At 46.6% G+C, this 23,049-nt stretch overlaps 1 protein-coding gene across 1 annotated transcript in view; it reads right to left on the bottom strand.

Annotated features, from left to right (window-relative positions):
• ARHGAP36 (Rho GTPase activating protein 36) overlaps positions 1-8,708 on the bottom strand; it is a gene marked incomplete at both ends in the record, with an annotated part of 30,314 nt that extends 21,606 nt beyond the window's left edge. Inside the window, one exon of the mRNA XM_084258375.1 lies at positions 8,651-8,708. Coding sequence (XP_084114501.1) covers positions 8,651-8,708 — 58 coding nt within the window. The remainder of the gene's footprint in view (positions 1-8,650) is intronic.
• Between the last annotated feature and the right edge of the window lie 14,341 nt (positions 8,709-23,049).

Genomic DNA, 23,049 nt, shown 5'->3' with positions numbered 1-23,049 from the left:
GAATGATATTGTGACCATAACAATAATATTACCATTTATTAAGCACTTGTTGTATACCAAGCACTGTGTTACGTGCTCTTAGCCTGCATTATTTTCTAGAGTCCTCACAAGGACCCTATAAGGTAGATAGAACTATGATTATTTCTAATTTACATCTCACAGTCAAGCTCAGAGTAGTTAGGTAACTTCTCCTAAGTCACACAGCCAGTAGGAGGCAGAACTGCTATTTGAACACAGGTCTGTCATGCTCCCTAAACCTTCCTTCTCTGCCAGGCAGCTTCACCAAGAGTCCTCTGATTCCTGCCAGGCATTGAAGTCTCTATCAAAAGGTATCTTTTCCCAACACATCTTTCTTTTGAGTTTACTGACAGCACTGAGAGTGCTCAGCATAATTACTTTCTTTGTCTCTCAGACAGCTGATACCTTCTCTACCTAATTACCTGCTTTGTTGACACCTCAAAATCTTTAATTACTTTAGACTCATAAGCACCTCACCAGCTTCAGTTCTGGAGCTCTCCTTAGGCTGGTGCTGAAAAGATAGAGCTGAGAATGAGGATTTCCTAGCCATAGGGTCAGAGGAATTGGGTATGGAGGGGGACAGGGAAGAGGGGTCAGGATGGAGTCAGGGAATGATTTCACAATTTCCTCCAGACCCATTTTTACAGCATTACCACCAGAAAACCGGCATGCACTAAATTTCAAGAAAAACAGCTATCTCCGTATCAGACTACACAGAGAAATAAGCAGAGCCCTCCCCCACAGAAAAATTCTTGAATGGATCCCGTTTTGTATTATGCATGATTAAGAGGAGCACTATCTTTGCCTAATGGGACTCATGCTGCTCTGATGCCTTCCAAGCAGCCTTACCTAAGAAATCCATATTAAAACAATATATTCCATTTGGGGGAACATATTTATTGGGGGGGAGTCAGTCCAGACACAGCCAAAGGGCTGCTAGAAACACTGGCTTCCAGCTCAGCCCCCAGGGGACCAGCCTAGACTGCTGCAAAGAGGTCAGGGGGTGGATAGAGAGGGACAATTCAGTGGTGGTGAGTCACTTCACCACTTTTCGGGGGGGGGGAAGCAAGAAGCACGATTTAAATTGCTACTGTTATTATTGTGCCCTTTCGACTGGCACAAATGAGCCTGGTGTGAACAAGAAGCAGCTGGAACATCCATAAAGCTTCCCCTCCCCAGCTGGGCCTGGGTCAGCACCTCGTCCTGGGTGGGCAGGAAAAGTATTGCCTGAACTACTGTGTAGTCAGAAAGTCTCCTTTTGGAGAAACAAAGGGGGCTTAGGGGCTAGAGAGGCCAGTCTCAGTCATTGCAGGCACAGGCTAGCCGAAGCCTCTTGGTAAGGCGGTTTGAGGAGGTCATGTAAACTTTGGTGCCAGTCTCCCAACATCTGGCACTTGGTTTTCCTGCTGCTGTGGGCACAGTCTGACACCTCCTCTCTCACCTCTGAATGTACCAGCTTCACTTCCATTTCCTACAGTCACTCATATGAAGCCTCTTCCTCTTGGAAGTTTCTCTCCCTGTCTCCCACCACAGTACACACACACACAGAGAGAGAAAGAGAGAGAGAAAGAGAGAGAGAGAGAGAGAGAGAGAGAGAGAGAGAGAGAGAGAGAGAGAGAGAGAGAGAGAAAGAGAGAGAGAGAGAGAGAGAGAGGAAAAACCCACCAGGCCACCTATATAAATCCTGTTGTGTAAGTGCCACTGGGTTCATGAAGACTGTTTCCCTCAGCTCAAGGGTCCTACTTATGAAATGGGGGACAAACTTTAACTTTGAAGAAGCCAAAAAAAAAAAAAATCATGGACTGTAGTTTCAAAAATGCAGTCCTGGAGCGGAGGCTCTAAAATCCCCGCTGGAAGTCAGTCTCTCTCTGTCTCTGTATCTCTCCCGGATATATGTCCCCAAAACATGAGGATTATATGGGGAAAATGGCTTCATAAACCCCATCACTACCAAATGTAAATAGAGATTTGCATGTTTTCTCCTCAAAACTAGAACCTATGGGGTCTCCCCGGTGGCGCAGCGGTTGAGCACTGGGTTACGAAGCTGCCCGCAGCCTCTGCAACGCCGGTTCGATCCCCGGCTGCTCCCCGGCCACCGGAGAAGGGTCCCGCATGGCGCGCAGACCTCTCCTGCCACCCGCTGCTCCCCCCAGCAGTGTACTTCGGTCCTTCTGCCTGCTCTGGCTCTGGTGAATTCTCTCACCCTCCCGTGCTTCTGACTGTACCCAGTGCTTGTATAAAGAAATAAATAAATCTTAAAAAAACAAAACAAAACAAAACTAGAACCTGTAGGGCAAGGCACCAAAATGTGAATTTTACTGCTTTCCCCCATGAGAGTAAAATTGCTTTAAAGAGGAGGACCTTCGTTTTTTTTCCCATGGAGGGAGATTATTGCAGGCTTCAGGGAGAGCTGAGTTTATATCCTAGCTCCATTGCTTTCTTGCTGTGTGATCTTGGGAATGTTACCTCATCTCTCTGTTTCCTCGTCTATAAATTGGCAATGTTAACGTTAATGCCTGTCTTAGAAATGCACAGATGACTGGAGGAGGTAAAATATGAAAAGTACCAGCCAAATGTCTAACATGTATAGTCAGTGTTCAAGACAAAGTTAGTTAATTCCCTCCCTCACTTTACACCCCCCCCCCCTTTTCTCAAATAGCCCAGAGTGTCTCAATCAGGGTGTTCAGGGTCTGAAGTCGACTGAGGGAGCTGCCAAATTTCCTCATTACTTGTTTGTCTGACACCCTTGAAATAGCCCCTCTTCTTTTAGGGTGATGTTTTGATCAGCCTAATGCAGCCCCGGAAGAATTGAACCCGAAGTCCAATTCTCACTCTGCAGTTTCTCCTGACAGTGTTAATGAGACCCAGGTTTCAAATGTAATAGTCCACACGGGAAAGTTTCAAACTACCTGCTCAGTGTCTCGACTTCCCCCCACCCCACCGGGACTGAGCTGCAGACCCAGCCCCAACCCCACCTCCTAAACACGCGTCCTTGTGTTGAAGAGAATGACAGCAGGGATAGTTCCTGGCTAAACTGCCCCAAGACTCCGGTCTTTTTGTTGGTTTATTTTTTCTCACCTCTACTCTGGCAATTAAAGATTCCCAAGGTATTTTTTCTCTAGCAGCCACCAAGGTTGGGGGCAGGGAGGATGGGGTGATGCGGGGAGAAATGATGGTTCTCTGAGACATACTCTGCAGCACCTAAAATACAACTCCAATTAGTTGTTACTCATCTGTTCACAGTTCAAGAGAAGCAAAATCTATCATTTACAGTAAATGGTAAAGTGAGAGAAGCTCCCGCCTGTGCCCTTTCCTCCCTGAGGCTGTGGCCTCCCTCTAGAGACAAAAGTAAGTCACTACAAGCTAAAGCTGCATTTAAACCGGGAGTGGTGGAAGAAGGTGGAGAAGTTGGAGGTAGGGGGAGATATCCCAGGGAACAATACAGAGGCTACAGCGTGCAGAAGTATAGAATGCAGAAAAAGCTCCGAGAGGCTGAGTTTCAGGTGTTCCCAGTCTCTGGAAGGGGCCTTCAATTCTTCCCTCTTATTCATCCTGCATTTACCCCTCACTAACCCCAGATGCCACCATGCAAGATAACTTAGGAAGACTTCTCCAGCTCCTCCCCTGTCTGTTTCTGAATAGGTGGGGAAAAAAAAGCCTGTGCTTTGAGGAGGGTATTGGGAGGGGTTAACAATTAAGGTTCTGCCATACCCCACAGAGAATAGCTGGAGCAGAAATAGATTCAGGATAGGCCCCGACCGCTAAGTAAGCTTTTCTGAGTCCAGAGACCTACCAGTTCCAGGGTATTGGGTGCTGATCTGCGTGGAGGGAAGCCTCGTGGTTTCTCAAGAGGTGTATCTGAGATGTGACAGTAGCTGCCAAGGCTCATCAAACATGCCATCTACCTAGTTCTGCTGATACATGTGAGAACAAATAATACTGCCAGAAGGAACCAGAACTTGTTTCCCAGTGACTCAGAGCCCTAGCTATAAGGACACAGGTGGTATTTGCATTGCATCTTCTAGTTGAAATGTGCACCTTGTCAGAGAAAGGACGCTATAAGTAATCAAATAGATCAAAGACTAGAATTTGGACTCGGAGCAAGGGAACATGATCACCATCATGCTACCACCTAGTAAGTGGCTTCTGTATGTCAACATTGTGCTAGAAGCTTTGCAAATGTTACCTCTTTTAATCTTACTCAAGCTTTGAAATCAGACCAAAACATTGTAATCCTTGCTCAGTCACTGTGTTGGTAGTGAGAAAGCTACTGAACTCCTCAGAGCTTTTGTATTTATTCTCTGGTTTTATTTTTTGATTTTTAATTAAGGTATAATTGACATGCAACATTATATTGGTTTCAAAGTACAACATCATGATTCGATATTGGTGTACATTGTGAAATGATCACCCAAATAAGTCTAGTTCCCATTCGTCACGATACAAAGTTAACTTTTAGGATTTACTCTCTTAAGCACTTGCAAGTCCTGAGCTTTTATCTTTAAAATACAGATAATACTACTTACCTCAGAGAGCTGTCATGAAAGTTTAATGAGATTGTTTATGAAAAGTGACGTACATAATATTTGGAGAAAGAATAAAACATGTCTTTTGCTGCTTGAGCCATAGAAGTCATTTAATATGCTTTAATATCTTAATATCTATAATAATTATTAACTATATAATAACTAGTAGTAGAAGTAATAGTAGTAACCCCTAAATGTAGGCATTATTACATCATTTTAAGAGAAGGTGAATAACTTGCTCATAGCAATACTTTAAAAGCAGGCCTAAGATTCAAACCAGTTGTGCCTCTCCTACACATCACACCCCCCAGTGTTACAGGACATTTCATGATCATTGGGGAGATCACGTTTGGCTGGCCTGATCTAGTCATTTTATTTAAAGTCGGGGGGAATCCTTTAGATTTAAACTATGTATGGTGGGATTCTAGATCATTTATTTGCATATCATGTCCTCAACTAGGTTTCTTAAAGCCTTTTTTAGAGGTTATAAGATAAATTGAAGAACAGACTTAATAGAAATTTTAGGAAACAGAAAAAAATGATGGTTACCCCACCTATTACATAGAATCTCTTACTTTACCTTGTTGCTGAATTTTTCATCGACACAGTTACAATCATATTGTGTTCCGTGTTGCCACAAATTCTTCATAAACACCATTTTTTATAGGTGTAGACTAGTCTAACAAGTGGATATGTTATATCTTTATTTAACCATTCTGTTGCCAAACATCTAGGTTGTCTTAGTAGATGAATGTGAAAAAAATAATGATGTTGCTTTTGCCACTGCCATAATTGCCCTCAGGGACCTGGTGTCCTGCTCTATCAACACCCCATATGCTTCCCATCATTTGATATTTAAGCCTGATGAATGTCAGCTCTACTGCTAGAGCCTGCGGTTCATTACATTGGTGAGAGTATTGTTTTCTCCGGGTTTTCATCACACAGATTCTGCGTTTTGTCCTCACAATGGGTAAAATATGGACCAATCTAGAAATCTAAACTCTGAAGTGTCACACGTTTTCTCTATGGAAAAAAAATGTCTTTTAAGGGGCAAACAAGTGATTTACGAGGAACTTTGGGAACACCTGATATTGGTTAATCAGGATGCTCATCTGATAACGTGACCAGGGGGATATCTCATTGACAAACTTGCCCCAGCTCTGGAAAATGGTCCTGTGGCAGCTTGACCAGGCCTGGCCTCAACAAATCGATTGGGTGCCATCTCCAAGAAAAGATCAAATTTGTATGTAAAGTGGGCCCCAGGGTCCCTTCAGCTTTAGCGTTTTGGCTGCTTTACAGAAGTCCAATTGTTTGAGAATAAATCTAATGCCAAGAGTGAACTGGGGAGAGAATTACAAGTGGGTCAATCATGGTGTCCTTTTCCCTGAGAAAGAAGACCTTTCTGGGCGCACATTCTACCCAGATCTCAATAATGCTTCTCCCAAATGTCTTTGTATGGTTGTCCATTGCCTGTTGCCATCCTCAAAAGATTACTCTGACTTACCAGCCATATCCTGAGCAAGGGTGTATGTGTCTGTGAAGAAACATTTAGAGTACCTCCCCCATTGTCCAGCTGACTCCTGAGTATTTCTGGAAGGCATTTGAAGGGCAATTACAGCCCAACAGAATATCAATAGTTGCGCACAAAGTTACTATTCATGTTGCACAGAATTTCTCAGGGGGGGCTGCAATGAATGGGTTCTTACCTGGTCAAAAAGCTGTACAAAGGAGACTAATTATTTAATCAGAATGATGTTGTATGATTTAATGGAGATTATAAATGTAAAGGAGAGAGCCTAGCTCTCAGCTTCTGGGAAGTACTTCACATATATTAACTGTGATTGTACAAGTAGTGGAACCGGTGTAGGCAGTGGTATGACATTGGCATATGTGGGGAGACAGCTCTCTCCAGACTGGAAATGAAGTAGGGAATATAAGATTTTGCACTTGAGTTTAAACACCAACTAAATACAGAGTAAAAACTCTGAAAAAGAAATTGAATGTACTTTTTTAAAGAAAGAGCTTCAGTTGAAAGTAATTGCAATATACACAAACTACTTGTATGAACTGAATGAGATGTATGTGGCATTTGTGTGTGGTGTGTGCATGTGTGATGTGGGTATACTGTTTTGTCTATGAAAAGTATGTGATGCACGCAAAGTGGGTGAGTGCATGTGTGTGTGTGTGTGTGTGTGTGTGGTTTTGTGTGGTTGTGGGGGTGTGAATATATGTGTGTATTTATGGTTATATATCTGTATACCGTGAGTGTGACATGAGTGTGACTTTCCCAAAGGAGAGAAAGTCAGTTACTCAGGACCATATTTATAGGGGCACAGCTGGAAATCCTCTTTTGGCCAGGTCATTGGGCATTCACAACTTGGAGCAGGTTCAAAGATGAGTGGCTAGATGCCGGGTAGGCCTTGTAGCCATGTTTGGCCTGGATAAGAACAAGGGTGAGGGTGTGGGGGAATGGGGAGGGCTGGCACTGTTCCCTTGGAAGGATCATGAAGGTCAGCACCAGAGCCTGAAGGACACAGATTTGAGTTAAAGAAAAGCCACTTCTTTCTAACAACCATGGCTTACTTTAGGTGAGCCTGGGATTCCTCCTTACTGACCCCCTCCCAACAGGGTTATTCATAAAGGAGCTTTCATCTCCTCATCTCACTGATATCACATGACAGCGTGGTAGATCAGGCAGGGGTGGGAAGTTTCCCCCTATTCCCTTTAGGAGGGTAGGGAGTTTGAGCTGTAAGGCCTTAAAAGGTGACTTATAACCCCCCTCCATTTTTTGATTTACCAGGATCATAATAACTTGGGAAAAATGTATACAGAAGGAAAAGTTAAACCGTGTGCATGCATATCTCTTTCCTCCTCAGAGACCTTGTGGCCTGCCAAAGACTGTACTTGAACTTGCTAAACATGCTGGGGTTCCTTAGCAGTGGGTCAGACTCCTGGGATGGTTCTCAGCAGGGTGCTGGGGGTTGTCCAGAACTACAAACTGGTTTCTGCTTAATTAGGTTACTGAGGCCCCTCTAGTCAGTGACTCCTCTCCCCTGCCTGGGAGGGGGCAAGGGAAAGAGGAGGCAACCCCAGGTTTGGTCTTTGGCTAGTGACCAATGACGCACTCTCACCAATATAGATTTTGGAGGTGGAGACTGTGGAAAAACAGGTGGCGGTGGGGGCAGGTGGCAGCCTGGAGGGGGTGGGACCAACCGAGGGGGACTGAAGGACAGTGTGGGGGGTGGTCCCGGGAAATCTCAAAAAGAAAACATCAGCCTCCTGAAATTTTGCGGAGGAAAAGATAACCCGTTTCCAAAATGAACTTTGCAAAAGCAGTTCCAGGAAAAGGGGGAAAAGTCACCCACATATTTAGATCCAGACTGTGGTCTTTGCACACCTATGTCCTTCACAGGGATTGGAGGACCCAACACTGATCTCGAGTACCCAGGCAAAGACCCAGACTGAAGACCGCACGTCTCCCCGCTTTCGGCAGTTTGGGGCAGTGGGCAGCTGGCAGGGCGTCAGCAAAATCAGATTGAGGGCCACCCCCTTGTCTGACCTTGGGCAGGCCTTTCCCATCTCTGGGCTTCAGTGCCAGCGCTCTTAAATGAAGGGGTAGGGACCGAATTCGACGACTCTCAGAGACCCGAGCTGATACTCTGGAGTTGCGGCCAGGGGGACGGGCTTCCAGGCGAAAGGATCCCCCCCTCGCCGCCGTCAGGATCCGGGCTGCGCGCCAGGCAACGCTCAGCCTGGGGCTTGGAGGGACCTGGAGTGGCGGGACGGCGCTCCCGGACGCGGAGCCGGAGCGCTCGGGCGGTCCCCGGGGACGGCCGCGCCGGCGACTCCGCCCCCGCGCTCGCCCCGAGCCCAGCCCTCCGCGCCGGGGCTCGAGGCTCCCGGCAAAGCTGGTGATTTATGCGGGGCCTCGACGGCGCAGTCCCCCGAGCCGGGAACGATTAGCTAAAAGCCGCGCGAAGGGAGGCCGCGGGGTGGCGAGCCCAGACCCGGGGAGCGCGGCGCCGGCGGCGCGGCGGCCGCCCCCCCCTCGTCCGGCCACCCCCGGCGCGACCCCCGAGCCCCCCGACACGCGCGGTCCCACTCACCGCGGCGGGGGCGGGGCTCAAAGGCCGACGCGAACAGGCAGTCCAGAATCCACGCCATGGCCCGCGCTCTGTGCCCAGCAGCCTCGCAGCTAGCTTCCGCGCGGTCCCCCGCACCCGCCGCCCTAAGTAGCCCCCGGTGACCACGCCCTGAGCCGCACCCTGCACCCAGCTAAGAGTGTCGCGGTCACCGGACACCTCAAGCCTGACACGCAGGGGGCAGGGCCTCAGGGGAGTCCCCCCTCCCGCCGGAGGGGAGGCCGCTGGTCCCGCAACAACCCCTGCCTCCCCCACCCCCCCCCCCGCCCCGCGTGGAGGGAGCCAGGGACACCGCTGCTGTCCCGAGAGGCTGTGATTCTGAGGTCGGGACCCTGCCCCTACTCCCGGGAGCAAGAGTCTGAGGGGAGAAGCTATCTCAACCCTGGTGAGCCCCAAATCTGAGAGGGAAGGGAGGTCCCTGCGCCCAGGAGCTCTGAGTCGGTCGCATCAAAGCGGGTGTGTTTCCAGACGCTGAAATTTGAGGGCGACTTGGTGCACCTGTCCCAGGGAGCCTCAGCTCTCGGGGTGAGGGTGTATTCCACCCCTAAGAGACTCCATGTTTTAGCGGAGACGTGGCCGCAGCCCTCTGGACGCCTAATCTAGGCGGCAGGGGGGTGTTTTTGCCCCTGGAGACCTTAATCAGAAGGGGAGGCACATTCCTCAGCCCTTGGGAACCCCTGTCTTAGGGAACGCACTCCCGCAGCCCGGGGTATCTCCAAATCTGATTTTCAGCCACGGAGGCCTTCTGGAGGGCCGAGAGTGTGAGCAAAGACCGTGCTCCCCTCGCCTCCCTCCACCCCAATTACTGCCCCTGCCCTGCAGATTCCACGGGAAGGAGAGAGGTGCTTTGCTGCTTGGGAAGCTTTGTTTCGAGGGGGCTGATCCTCAACTGAGATGAAAGAATGCAGCGTCAAGGTGCATAGAAGTATGGGGTGCCCCCCAGTTGCTGTTAACTTACGGATTCCACCACCTATGCTTTTAGCTCAAGGCGCTGGCATAGGAGAGGACACCAACATTTATTTTTAGAAAGAATTTGATACTTGATCTTTCCATGGGGGGTGGTCTGGCATGGATTTAACTATGCTTCTTTCGTGGCTTTTAAGGTTTTGTATTTTAAAATTTTAAATAGGTTACTAGAGGGTACATACCAGAATGGGTTCGTAGCTTTTGAGGCATCTGGTGGTGGTAAACCAGCCCTGTCCCCAAATCCTGGGACAGAAGCAGCCATCAGAGATGGCCCCTACTGGGCGTGAAGAGCTTCTAAACTAAATTTCCTTTTCTATTCAAGCCCAAGGGCCCAAATTAATTTCTCCCCCACTCCTTTGGCACTTGTACAGACGTGACTTGGTGCCTTGCTTTCCTCCACTGGGGAAGTGGGGCTCTGTCGATCAAAATGCTAGTGAGGAGGTAGAAAGAAATATGAAAAATCCTCTTCCAACAGCTCGATTGCAGGCCTGAGGAGAGGAAGCTGCAATCACAGGTCCTTTGGGGAGAGCTGTTATTACATTTGCTTTGCTAACCACTGATATTAGCATTAACGTGGCAAAAGGGGTGCATAAAATGGAAAAATCGCCTGCCTTTCCCGTGCAATTCATAGCAAAGTAAAGCTGTAGTCGGAGTTTAAAGGGCTTCCACTCATTCTCTATCCCTTCTAGGAAGCATGGCACCTTTCTATCTTTGCACCAATTTCCAAATCATTTCCATTTTTTTCTGTTTTCTAAAAGCAATCAAAGACAACAAACATTCACCAGACCTGCTCTTTTACCAATTTCTGCTGTGCAAATACCCAGTCATCCAAGCCAAATAAGCCTGACATCTAGAAATGTCCAGTTTCAGGCTCTGGATTTTGAAATCTTGGCCTTACCTCTTCCCGTGAGTTTATCCACCACCAGCTTTGTAATGGCCTTAATGGTGTCTTTTTTTCCCAGCTGAATTAGCTTTGGGGAACAGAGGAAGGGGCTTCCAAATACTGCCTTCTCAGTTCAATGCAACAGGCCTCAGTAACTGAGGTTCCTCTTCTAGAAGAGCTCTACCTGAGGTACAAGCTCATGCTGCTCTCCTTTGTTGCCCCTTTCTGCAGGACATGTGTGGTGGGACAAGGACAAAAGATGCCTCGCACCTAGATTAGATTGGAAGCCAAATTCTGCTATGTGCATACTATGTAGTCTTAGAATGATTATTTAAGCTCTGAGGCTTGGTTTCTGTCATCTGTAAAGTGGGAACTTTAATAGGTGTGAATGAACTCCAGACAAACGAGAGAGAGAGAGAGAGAGAGAGAGAGAGAGAGAGAGAGAGAGAGAGAGAGAGAGAGAGAGAGAGAGAGAATACAGACTTCTGAATTCTAGAAAAATGTATTTTGCAGTCAAGTTAGCAGTTCTCCTGTCTTCCTTTTCCTTGACCCAACTCCTCTGCCACTTAGTTACTTAGTATTAAGTTCCTCTTGAAAATATTTACCCTTAACTAAATGTCATATAATAGAGGAATGCTTTCATCCACCTTTCCATCCATTCATTCAACAAATATTTATCAAATGTCCTCTGTTTGTAAGGTATTGAGCTATGTAAATAGTGTTGATTCACTCAAAGAATGTTCAATTATTTTTAAATGTATAATTTGGAAGCCTAGATGATCATTTGAAATATACTTATGATTATTCTCAGTGAAGAAAGACAGGAGGCAAAATGTATGCATCCTATAATATAAACAGTGCAAATAAATAATGTGCCTATACATAGAAAGAAAAAAAGACAAGCAGGAAACACACCAGAATCTTAATAGTAATTGTATTTAAGCAGTGCAATTATGGGCAATTTTTTACTGTTTTATTATTTCCATATTAGTATTTCCCAAATTTTCTTTAATAAAACATATATTATTTCCTGGAGTCAGAGAAACTTATAGAAAGAAAATCTATAACTGTGTCACTGGTGAATAAAATACCAGCTAGAGAAGAAAAAACTGGGGTTGTGCTTGTACTCCTAGTACAGGGTTCTGGGGCTACCGTTGATGGCCCAGAAAAAGCTGAAAGTTGGCCTGTGAGTAAACTTCAGGACTACCTTCCTGTGCAGGGGTGCAGGACCAGTTAGGGCCACTTCTTTCCATGAATGCAGAGTTCCTTCACACCCCCACTGAACAACCAGCAACCTGTTAGCCTGGCCCTCCACCCCTCATCCCAATGGTTTGTGCTCACAAGGGCCCCATTGGGTATCTGTCCTCACCCTTACAGCCCAGGACCTAGAATTTGACATATTGCTGCCTTTAAGGGTCTCTCACTGCAATTCCAATTTAAAGCCAAGCACCCTGCTTCTTACCTTGGATCTTTATCATGCGGTCTTTAGCAGGAAGAAAATGTATTCTAACTGAGAAGAGGTCACAATGATGGAGTTAAGCTAAAAGCTTGATGACTATGAGAAGGAAGACTAAACTTTTCCATCTTTTTCTTCTGAAGCTCAAGAGTGCTTGGCATACAGGCAAACAGTTGCCAATTAAGTAAATAGCCAAGAATCAAAGGCCCGTAAACATCACTGTGGCTCAGGGATTTTTAAAGTCTGGTCCTTTGGGCCAGATGCTTCACCATCACTTGGGATGTGCTATAACTGCAGATTCCCTGCTCCTACTCCAGACTTTCTGGAGAAGAGTTTTTGGGTCTGGAGATCAGAAGGGAGCATTTTTAACAAGCTCCTCATGAGGACTCACACCCAATCATACAATAAACTAATGTAGAGGAAGAAGTCCTTTCCTGAAAACCCTCCACTGCAGTTTCTTCCTGTTGCATTCCAGCTGCAAGAAACCCTGGGCAGCCATCTGGGCACATTGATCCTTTTAACTCCATTATACTTGCTTTGGTGTAGGGATAAAAATGTAGAATGGGAAATTCAGCAAATCTTAAAACTTGATTCCTGATAGATCCAGTTGTATTCAAAATGAGTATATTCCATAACGGTCATTTATTTGGATTTTGTAAGAATCGTGTGTGTGTGTGTGTGTGTGTGTGTGTGTGTGTGTGTGTGTGTGTGTATAACTGTAGCATTTTCCAGTCAGGTTATTTTGATTCTACTTGCTGGGTGGGTTTCTTGTATCAGGCAAGAGGCAACTGGAGCACAGTGCAAAGAGCATTGCATTAAAAGTTAAAAATCAGGAGGGGGGCTGGGCATGCTGGCTGGCTGACTGACTGGGTAGATGAATGCTAGTATATCTGCTCCCCAGCCTAAGCCCAGGCTCCTCCTCTATGAAGGAAGACTAAACTTTTCCCCAACCTCCCTCAACAGGTTTTTGTGAAGGACTGTACAATCTCAGGAGTGATATATCAAAGGACTCTACCTGCCCCTCCCCCATGGTTGGAATTGGAAGCTTAGCACCCTTGCCTTTGTCTTTTGAGGACTCCCCTCAGAAAGTCCGAGTGATGTGCACAGCAATCATACCTGTTCTCTAAAGGGCACTGTAAGCCTTAGGACCTTCCGACAGCCTCCTTGCTTTTTTTTGGTGGCGGGGGTGGGGGGTGGGGGGGTGGGAGGGTGGCGCAGGGGGAAGAATTATCTGGGCTTTTGGTTAACTTATAGTGAAATCATGGGGGAACCGCAATTTCCTCATTTCTCAAATGGAGTTGTTCAAGGAAAACTTGAAGTCCCTTTCCAGCTACTTAGTATTCCTAGGACACTCTGCTTTTATAGCACATTTCCCCCTGTTGCTCTATTACCTCGAAACATTTTTCTATCACCAAAGTCTGACGAGGTCCTGGCACCATCTTGGTGAGTTCGAATTAGGAGAGAATGATTCCCACTTTTTTAAGTTCGAAAAGCTGAGGCAAAATACAGTAAGTAAGTAGCCCAAAGCCACCCAGGGGAGAAGACATGAGCCAACACCAATCTCCAGATATCTCGCCACTCCCCACCCACCCACCCCCAGTACCTTTCCAACACCAGATCCTAGGAGCTGTCTGTCTGTCAGTGTGCTGACACCACTCAGGAAAATGCAAGTTTCATCCTGACATCAGGAAGACAGAGCTACGATTACGCTTCAGTCCCCAAAGAGGCAAAGAAATTGCTTTTAGTTGACAAGTGCATCTCCCACACACATACCCCTCTGGTTGAATGAAAAGATAAAATCAAGGTAAAAATCCCAAATGCTCACTTAATTTTATAAAGTACTTTGCTCTTTGAGCTAGGGGTAGGCAGGTTGAGAGAATTTTCCAGCTCTAGAAGTCTCGACAGGGGTCGAATACTAGGAATTAAGGGGAAGCAGAGGGAAAATGTCAGAAAGAAGAAAAAGTGTAGATGATCCTTTAGTTTTGTGCCATAATGAATAAGACAAAATGCAGTTATCTGAAAAAAGAACCAGAAAGAACTAGGGTGTGTGGTTATGCCTCTATAAAAATGTAAGAGATGTATAGATAAACATTTTGTAGCTTCCAGTAACAAGAGATGGGGGGTTGAGTAGGGGGGGGGTCATCTGCTTCCTTGTTTCCAGAGACCTCCCAGCTTGAGCCAGGGAAATATTGCTCCTGAGCTTTTCTAACTCTTAAGGTCATCTCTGCAAATCACTTGCCCTTATATGTTAAATATGGCAGTTCCATGAGCTCTCATATCTATTTTCACATCGGAACCTTATACCGCTGTGGGAGGTTGGCAGGACAGAGATTAGCATACTACCAATTTTATAGATGAAGAAACTGAATCTGAAGGGAAAGAAGTGTCTTGTTCAAGATAATTCCTTTGCTTTTGTGAGTGTCTCCCTCTCTTGTGCTTAGCTCCTTCACATACTACCCCAATTCAGGCTGACATCCACTGTTGAGACCTCATAAACTTCCTGATCCCCTTCGAACTCCAGAGACTGAGTACTTTCCACTAGCTGAGAATTGCAAAGCCCTTAAAAAGCTTCCCTACTAAGCACATCCTTATACTTAGGAAATGTATACTGAAGTGTTTTGAGAGTGAAAGGCCGTGATATATGCAATACACATTCAGAGACAGACAGACAGAGGGACAGACAGGCAGACAGACAGGCAGGCACACACACACACACACACACACACACACACACAGACAGAGAGAGAGGGACGGAGGAGAGGAGCGGAGAAGGAGGGGGGAAATGTGGCCAATTGTTAATGAGGTTATGTACAGGTATTTACTGTGCCATTCCTTCAATTTTGCTATATGTTAAAAAGTTTGAAAATACAAACCTGTGGGGAAATATCTCCCACCGAGGCAGCCACCCCACCTGCCTAGGCATGTCCCCACCTACAGGATTCCACCGCAGGGCTCCATCAAGAATGCCCAGCCTGAACAAAGCACAGAACTAATTCAGCAGACGGAGCAGGCTAGACCCGTGAATGGTTTTGATGTCTTAGAATGACCTGGCTGCTGGAAATTAACTCCTAAGTGGGAGTTTAGAGTGAGGGAGCTGGTGCAAAGCAGCTGAATGGGTACCCTCAAGAAGGAGTCCCCAAGCAAATTCTAATCAAAGTTAGATTTTTTTCCAAAATTAGGATATAATTTTTTTTTAACTTCAGGGTTCATTTATCAGGGCAGGCAATCCCATTAGAAATAATCTAGCTCAACATCTGCACATCACAGGGGGACACTGGGTTCCAGGGAGGGAAATTGACTTACCCAACATCGCCCAGCAAGTTAGTGGTTGAAATGGGACTAGAAGCCAAGTGTCCAAACTCCCAGTCCCAGGCTCAGTCCACTACATCACACTGTCATCCCGCTTTGGTTCGTGGCTCTTGAAAGGTCATCTGCCCACCCTAGGGCTTGCTCTCCTCAGACCAGCATGGCACTTGGGGGATTTGCAGTCAGCGACAGTCCCTGCCGCTGGGAGCAGAGCCAGGCGCCTGAAGATGGCACCTGTCACATCCCATTGGAATGAATGACCTCCCTCTGAAACTGAGAAGGGCCGGGCGGAATCTGGGAGCGGCACCTTGAGAGAAGAGTCAGCCCAGGCCCCTGCCGCTGGTGCGCCATGGACATTCAAGGCAGAGAAGGTCATGGAAATGTCCTGAGCACTGTTTGCTGGGGAGTTTCCACCTCTCTGGGACCCCAAGTGATTTATTGATTATTTTCAGGGCAGCCACTCTGGTTCATTGCTTTAACTGCCACTACCCCTGAGGGGGCGGAGTGGGGGTCCGCCTGCCACTTCCCCTGGTCTGTCTGCTCACAGGATTGGTTCATGGGACCGCTTGGCTGGACCCTCGTGAGCCTGTCGGGATTAATGGCATTTGACTGTAGATCATGAGAAATCACATCAGTGGCTGCAGGTGGGGGTGGATGGAGAAGCAGGAGGAGGGCAGAGGAGAGGAAGGGAGAAGAGCAAAGGGGTGGGGGAGAAAAGGAGGAGGCAGAAGGGGGCAGGAAAAGGCAAGGAAGGAATTCTCATACACACCAAATGCTGACAGTTCTGCGCCTGTAGCTTCTCTCACTTTTAATCACCCCCTTTGTTAATTGCTATTTGTCAATGTAAATCAGTCTTTCTCCACTGTAACTCAATCCTGGGACAACTCAAGCCTTAAACAGGTGCTCACCGCTGTCTTCAAAGCCCTCGCTTGTGAATTGTTTGTGCTTTTCCCCTGCATTCCTACATCTCAGCATCCCAGCTACCTTGGAGGCTGGCATGTGTGCCCCAGAGCAGGACAAAAGATGCTAGGGGTTGACTATCTTTTAAGTTGCTTTGTGTCTGGCAGTACCCCTGCTCCCACCGAGAACCCTCCCTCCTAACTTCTGGAATCCAGCACCTCCTCCTACGAATCAAGCACCCAGCATTTATAACTGTCCCATTCCACTCTCCAGGTCCCAAGAAATTTGTTAGACTGTAAGCTAACAAGTAAGGCAAAGTGAGGCCGTCAGAGCTATATGTGCCTAGGGCCAGAGACCAGCCATGCTGGGGCCAGATTAGATGGCAGCAAGGCAGTCTGCTGCATTCAGCATGTCAAAGAGCCGAAGACCAGGCTGTATTCAGAAAGTCCTTCTCTTGCCTTCAATTGAAGAAACTTTGGACCACAGGACTCCAGAGTCCAGGTGACTTAACAAATAACTGGAAAACTCGAATGTGTCAGTGATGTGTAGGTATGGGTCATAGCTAGTCAGCTTTCCCAGTTGGGCCATGATCTGGGGCCCAGGGTTCTAGGTTTGGGGTTCCAATTCCCTCCAACCTACTTAGGGAGAGGGCCATGAATATATTCTGCCAAATCACAACCCTGCTCTCCTCAGAGACTGTCTCTGATATTTAGTGAGTGAGATACCCTGAAAGATGAAAGGTGATATCAGTGTCCTAGATCAAATTCAAGGACTGAGCACAGAAACTTGGCATCTCAGTTACATATTTTGTCTTTCCCTCTCACCTCAAAAACAGGGGCCCTCCCTCCCTGGTGGTGCAAGGGGTTAAGACACAGCCTATGAAGCTCACCGCAACCACTGCAGCATGAGTTCTATCCGTGGCCAGGGAGCCACCCACATGGCACAGCAGACCTCTCCTGTCTTGCCCGCTGCTCCCCTCAGCAATGTATTTTGTCAGTCTGCCTGTTCTGTTCCCCACTCTGTCTCTGGTGAATCCTCACACCCTCCACACCTCTGGCCTGTTTTGTAGTTCTTGTATGTATAAATAAAGAAATCTTAAAAAAAATAAAGTCAAATTCCAAAAATACTACATTTCTTAAAAAAAGGGGGGGCCTCTATAGAGTGCTCCTCACTGATGTCCTGAGCTCAGCCCCTCCTGCTGCATTTACCTCAGCAATCAAGTAACTTCTTAACTCTCTTATCCCTCTTCCTGCCACCGACTCTCTCCCCTTTTCTATATGCATATCAACCCCCCTTCATAAAATACAATTTTTCCCTCAGTCTTTTTCTATCTGCTCAAGCCTGCAAAAATTCCGAAATGTGTGGTCTCTGCCATCCACTCACTATTTTACCTCCCCCCCTCAACACCCACTGTTGAAGGCCCCCATCGCTTCCTCATTCCACATGCAGTAGCCCTTGTCAGTTCCTAGTCCTTATGACCACTTGGTAGCATTTCTTTTTATTGATTGAAAGTTCCTCTTCCCTTAGCCAAACCTCCCAGGTCTCATCTCTCAGCCTTCTTTGCATGTTCAATAACCCTCTTTCTCACCTGCTTGTTCATCTTGCCTTTCCCTGTGGACATCTTGCTCATAGCCACAAAGACATGCAGACTCTCCTATATGAAAACAATCCTTCTCTAGCCACGCGTCCCCCTTTACCTATCATCCAGTCTTCCTTAGTCTTATTCCTTAACACCTTCAAAGAGTCGCGTGCCTTGCTCTTCTCACCAGGCACTCATTCCTCCACAAGATGCTTTCTGCCCCTACACAAGCGCGCAAGCGGACACACACACACACACACACACACACACGCTCCATTGAGACTCCTCTTACTGCAGTTACCAATGTCCTTTTGCAGACCTAATCCAAGGAGATACCTCTATGTCCCCTTAAACAAGGGGACACCAGAGCCTTCTCTGCAGAAGGCTGCATTGTGAACCTCCTGCCTCCCACCCCCGATTTATTGAAATTCTCTCTTCTTTTGGCTCTATATGTATCAACGATTTCTTCTTGTGACTCTGCATTCTCCTCTGACACCCTAAATGGGAGCACGCCTCAAGGTCCCGTCATTAATGCTTTGTTCTTGTGTGAAGGGGCTGACCACTCCGATGGCCTTTATCCTTCTGGATCACTCACAGCAACTAAAGCAGTATCCTGTGTGTAGTAGACACTTAATCCATGTTTATTTAGTTGATTAACATTGGTTAATTGCACTGTGCCTGATGATACATAACAAATGTTCCATAAAGGCTGCTATTGGGATCTTAGAGTTTACAAACATCTCTGTATTTATTTGACTTCATCCTCATAACTAACCCTGTGAGGCTGATTCTTTATTATTCCCACTTTTATAGAAGGACAAAGGGGAATGGTACTAATGTTTGTTTTCTGCTTGTTCTGTGCCAACTGCTTTACACACAATTTAATTTTCACAACAGTTCTGGGAAGTAGGTGTTCTTACCCACATTTTACAGATGGGAAAACTGAAGCTCGGAGAGGTGCCGAAGATCACTAGGAGTATATAATTTCCCTCCTCTGCTATTTCATTGTTCTGTAAATTTGATCATACCAAATTTAGTGCACAATACTGGGGCGCATATAAAATGTATCACAGAGTGATGCTATAATTATTATTTACATATAAGTATTTTTTGAGTTTTCGTTCCTACGAAACGTAATATCAGGCATAAAAAGAGCTGAAGAGGAACATAAAACCCTTCTATTGCCAAACATTCTCTGCCTTCCCCCTTGCATATTATAATAATAGGAACTGATTATTGGGTTTGTACCGTGTGCAGGCATTATCCTTAGCCCTTTACATGTGTGCTTTTATTTCATCCTCACCACCACCCTGTGAGGTAGGGACTATTATTATACCCCAACTTATATGTAAGGTAATTGCACCTCCTAAGAGTTTAGTAACTAGTTCGAGGACTTCTGGTCTGACTCCAAAGCTAATGTTCTCTCAGTGTCACCAGGCTTCCTTTCCAAGAGGTCAGAGAAACCAGCACAGAGAAAGTGTCCTGAAGGCGTCTTTTATTTTATCCACTTTGCCCCAGCTCTTGCATCTCTTTTTAGAGGGGCCTGCTTCCCATTGTCAATAATCTTTAGGCGTCTGTGGTCTGTCTCCTCAACCACATTGCAAGCCCTGCCAAACCTCTTTAGATCCCCACAGAGGGTTCTCGCTAAATACTTGTCAATTGATAAGTGCAGAGCTCTCTTCAGTGGAGAAAATTATTAATAAGCCATCAGGCTTTGACAAAGCCCTTCTCATCTCCAAAGGAGTTGGGCCCTTGGTGCTTAGGAGATGTATCAATTCCTCGCTTTCCCACAGCTTAAAGTCAGGAGCCCACGCTCCCCACCCCCTGCACAGCATCCATCCTCCAGGGAGCCTCGATAACGTTAGAATCGTTTCACCAGGGGCTGAATTATGTGTGTGACGCTGGGAGGATGAGGTCCCAGGGAAGGGGGAGGAGAGTGCAGGCTGCGATTCTGCATGCAGGTGGACTCCGGGGGCGTCTCTTGCCATCTGAGGCGATGTGTCTCCCTCTGCAGCCATACGCCATAGAATGCTCTCTAAAGATTAATTGTTACTGCTATTATTGGGACTATTAATAATCCTTCTTATATTTGTACAGTGAAATTCCATTTACGCAAAAGGCTCCTGCACAAGATTTCATTAGTTTTAGTTCGTGCTGGCCTTCTGCAAAACCATTCTGGCTTCAGTATTCCCCAGAGAAAAAGTCTTCTGTCCAGCTTTTGAGGAAGGGACCTGCCACAGGGAAACTGACAGCTGAAACCCTGGAAAAGGAACGTTAGCAGGTTGGAATTGAAGGCCAGCAATTGATCCTTCTGAGCAAAATGCTACTGGGACATGTTTAGGGCTTAATTGCTGATCCCCTATCTCCCTGCTTCTCTACCTGCTCCTAGGACCAGCCCATCCTCCCAGCCCAAACAAAATCCCTAGCCTCTCCAGTCACTAGAATTTACTCGTCCTGGTCCCATCCCCCATCCTTGGCCTCAGGGACACCTTTGTGGAAGCTGGCTCATCAATAATCTCTTCCCCTCCCCCAGACCAATTTTCTCATGCATTTGTATGAGTTCGCTCAGCATCCTGCAAAGAGACAGGCAGTAGTAATAATCATAGCTAACACTCATGGGGCTTTTACTATGAGCCAGACACTATATTAAGCACTTTTCATGCATAATCTCTCTTCATCCTCATGACAGTCCTATGAGGGAGGTTTATCAGGATCCCCATTTTATAGAGGAGGAAATTGAGGTTACGAGTGAGTAAGCAAGCAGCCAAAGGCCACACAGTTTGCTAATGCAGAGCCAGGATTCAAATCCAGATCTGTCTAACAGTGAACTCTACAGCACTGTCTCAGTGCAGACTTCCATTTCCCAGACGGGAAACAGTGAGACCCGAAGAGCAGAAAACCACGTAGTCTTTGGAGGAAAGAGTCACAAGAAGTAAAAAAAAAGAAAAAAAAAAAACAATGAAAATTTCCTCCCATTTCTGCTAGCAATAAGCCTGATGAGTGGGTGAGTCTCTTAAAAGCCCCTGCTTCTGAATCTGCCAGCAGGGTCCACACTGTGTGAGACTGAAAAGCGAAGAGCAAAGGAAGGTTACTCTCCAGTAAATTTATAAAGTTTAAAAGCGCCATGCAAATATAAAGTGTTCCTTATCATAATCCTTAACATTATTATTCCAGCCTATTCATCTACCAATGAACCTGGGATAGAGTCCTGGCTCTGCCTCTGGATTCTGGTGCCATTTAAGTGCCAAGACAAATGGTCTCAGGGAGTCGGGGTGATCCATTATCCGGATATGGATTATTTCTCAGGAGTAAATCGTTAGCCCTGTCAGGCGGCTGATGAATTTTCCCACCGCACCCGGGGGCTCATCGCTCGGCCCGGGCGGGCGGGCGGGCGTGCAGGGAATGCAAGCAGCCGCTGGAGACGCAGCGTGACTCCGCAGACAGGGTCCCGGGGGCGGGGACAGGCTGGGTTCCCAGGAGCAGCCAGGCCCCACCCACCCGTGACTGAGAGGAAGGATAATGAACCCCACCCACAGCCCAGACGAGGGCCAAAGAGGGTAAGTGCTCCCTCCTGATGCTTGAAGCGTCTTGGAAGAACACAAAGCACAGAAAAGACTGACAGATTCCTATGTAAGGATCTAGCGACAGAGAGATGAGAAGAATGGACAAGACCCAGAGAAATGAGAAAAAAGAAACGGAGAAAGACAGATAGGGATTTAAAAAAATGGGAGGGGCAGGGAAAGAGGGGGAGAAAAATGAACAAAATTAAGAACCACAGAAAAGAGGCACGTGAAGTAAGAGAATAGAGTGAAAAGGAGAAATCCAGGAAGAGGAGGCAGGAGGAGAGGGCAAATGCAATAAAAAAAAATTCAGAAAGAAACCCCATAAAAAGGGAAAAAAGATATACAGAGAGATTTTAATTTAGGGAAAATATATGGGGAAAGAAATCCAGAGAGAAAGCAAATAGAAACAGAAGAATAAAAGGGGGAAGAAGTAAAATAGAAAAAAATAAGAAATACATATGTGTGTGTGTGTGTGTGTGTGTGTGTATGGGGGGGGGAGAGAGAGAGAGAGAGAGAGAGAGAGAGAGAGAGAGAGAGCGCGAGAGAGAGAGAGAGAGAGAGAGAGAGAGAGAGAGAGAGAGAGAGAGAGAGAGAGAGAGAGTCATCCAAAATAGAGAAACAGGGGGAAAAAAAAGGAGGAGGAGAAAAAAAAACAAAAACAAAGAAAGAAAGTAGAGAAATAGGGAAGAAGAGACTGAGGAATTTAAGGGTACCAGAGGACTGAACTTAAAAATGCTCAGTGTCACCAGGTTTCCCTCCCAGCTCAGAAAGCTCCTTTCATCTCACTGCCATGACGCCATTCTGTGGGGTGAAGCATTGAAGGCAGAAACAGAAAGAAACAATCACCTTCTGAAGTAAAAGTCAGAGTTACAGAGTGCTGAGCACATAGAACACACACACACACACACACACGCAAAGTCAAACAGGCACAGAGACACATTCTAAGGCAGACAGACACACAGGCACTGACACCCTGGAGAAGTAGCCAGGGGCAGTCCCACAGCAGACAGGTATCAGCAGAGCCAACCTGGGCACAGGGACTGGCAGAGCAGAAGCTGACAAGGAACTAGCTATGCTGCTGCAGAACAAGATGGATTCACAGCCAGAGAGATACAGAACAGACACCAGGCAGGATGGAGAAGGAGATTCAGCCTTAGCTCTGCTCTTCCTCTCTTTTGCCTCCTTGAAGTACCCCAATAAAGGACATTTACTTCTCTGCTCATGCTCTCAAGATTTCCCTCTGAACTTTGTGACAGTAGGTAGCAGTGTGTTTTATTTAAATAATCTCAGGGGCCTCCCTGGTGGACCCCCTGGTGACGTAAGGGATTAAGATGCAAACTATGAAGTAATCCGCAGCGACTGAAGCACAAGTTCCATCCCCTGCCATCCAGGGAGCTACCCACATGGCGCAGCAGTCCGCTGTTCCCCTCAGCAGTGTATTTCAGTCAGTCTGCCTGTTCTGTTCCCCACTCTGTCTCTGGTGAATCCTCTCACCCCCTTCCCCCCACATCTCTGGCCTGCACCTCAGTTCTCGTGTGCATAAATAAATAAATCTTTAAAAAATATTACCCCTGCTAACAAAAAAAATCTTACCCCTGTTAGTCACTGTGTCATCTTTCCTAGGAAACAGACATCTCTAACCAGTTTAAACAACCACATGCAAAGGGCTCTGGAGGCTTAAGTTTCCATGGTGGAATATCAGGTCCTGTG

The sequence above is a fragment of the Talpa europaea genome (genome assembly GCF_964194135.1).
Source record: "Talpa europaea genome assembly, chromosome: X".
In the NCBI taxonomy this organism is placed as follows: domain Eukaryota; kingdom Metazoa; phylum Chordata; class Mammalia; order Eulipotyphla; family Talpidae; genus Talpa; species Talpa europaea.
The sequence above is the reverse complement of the archived record's forward strand: the minus strand, read 5'-3'. Positions and strand labels throughout refer to the sequence as shown.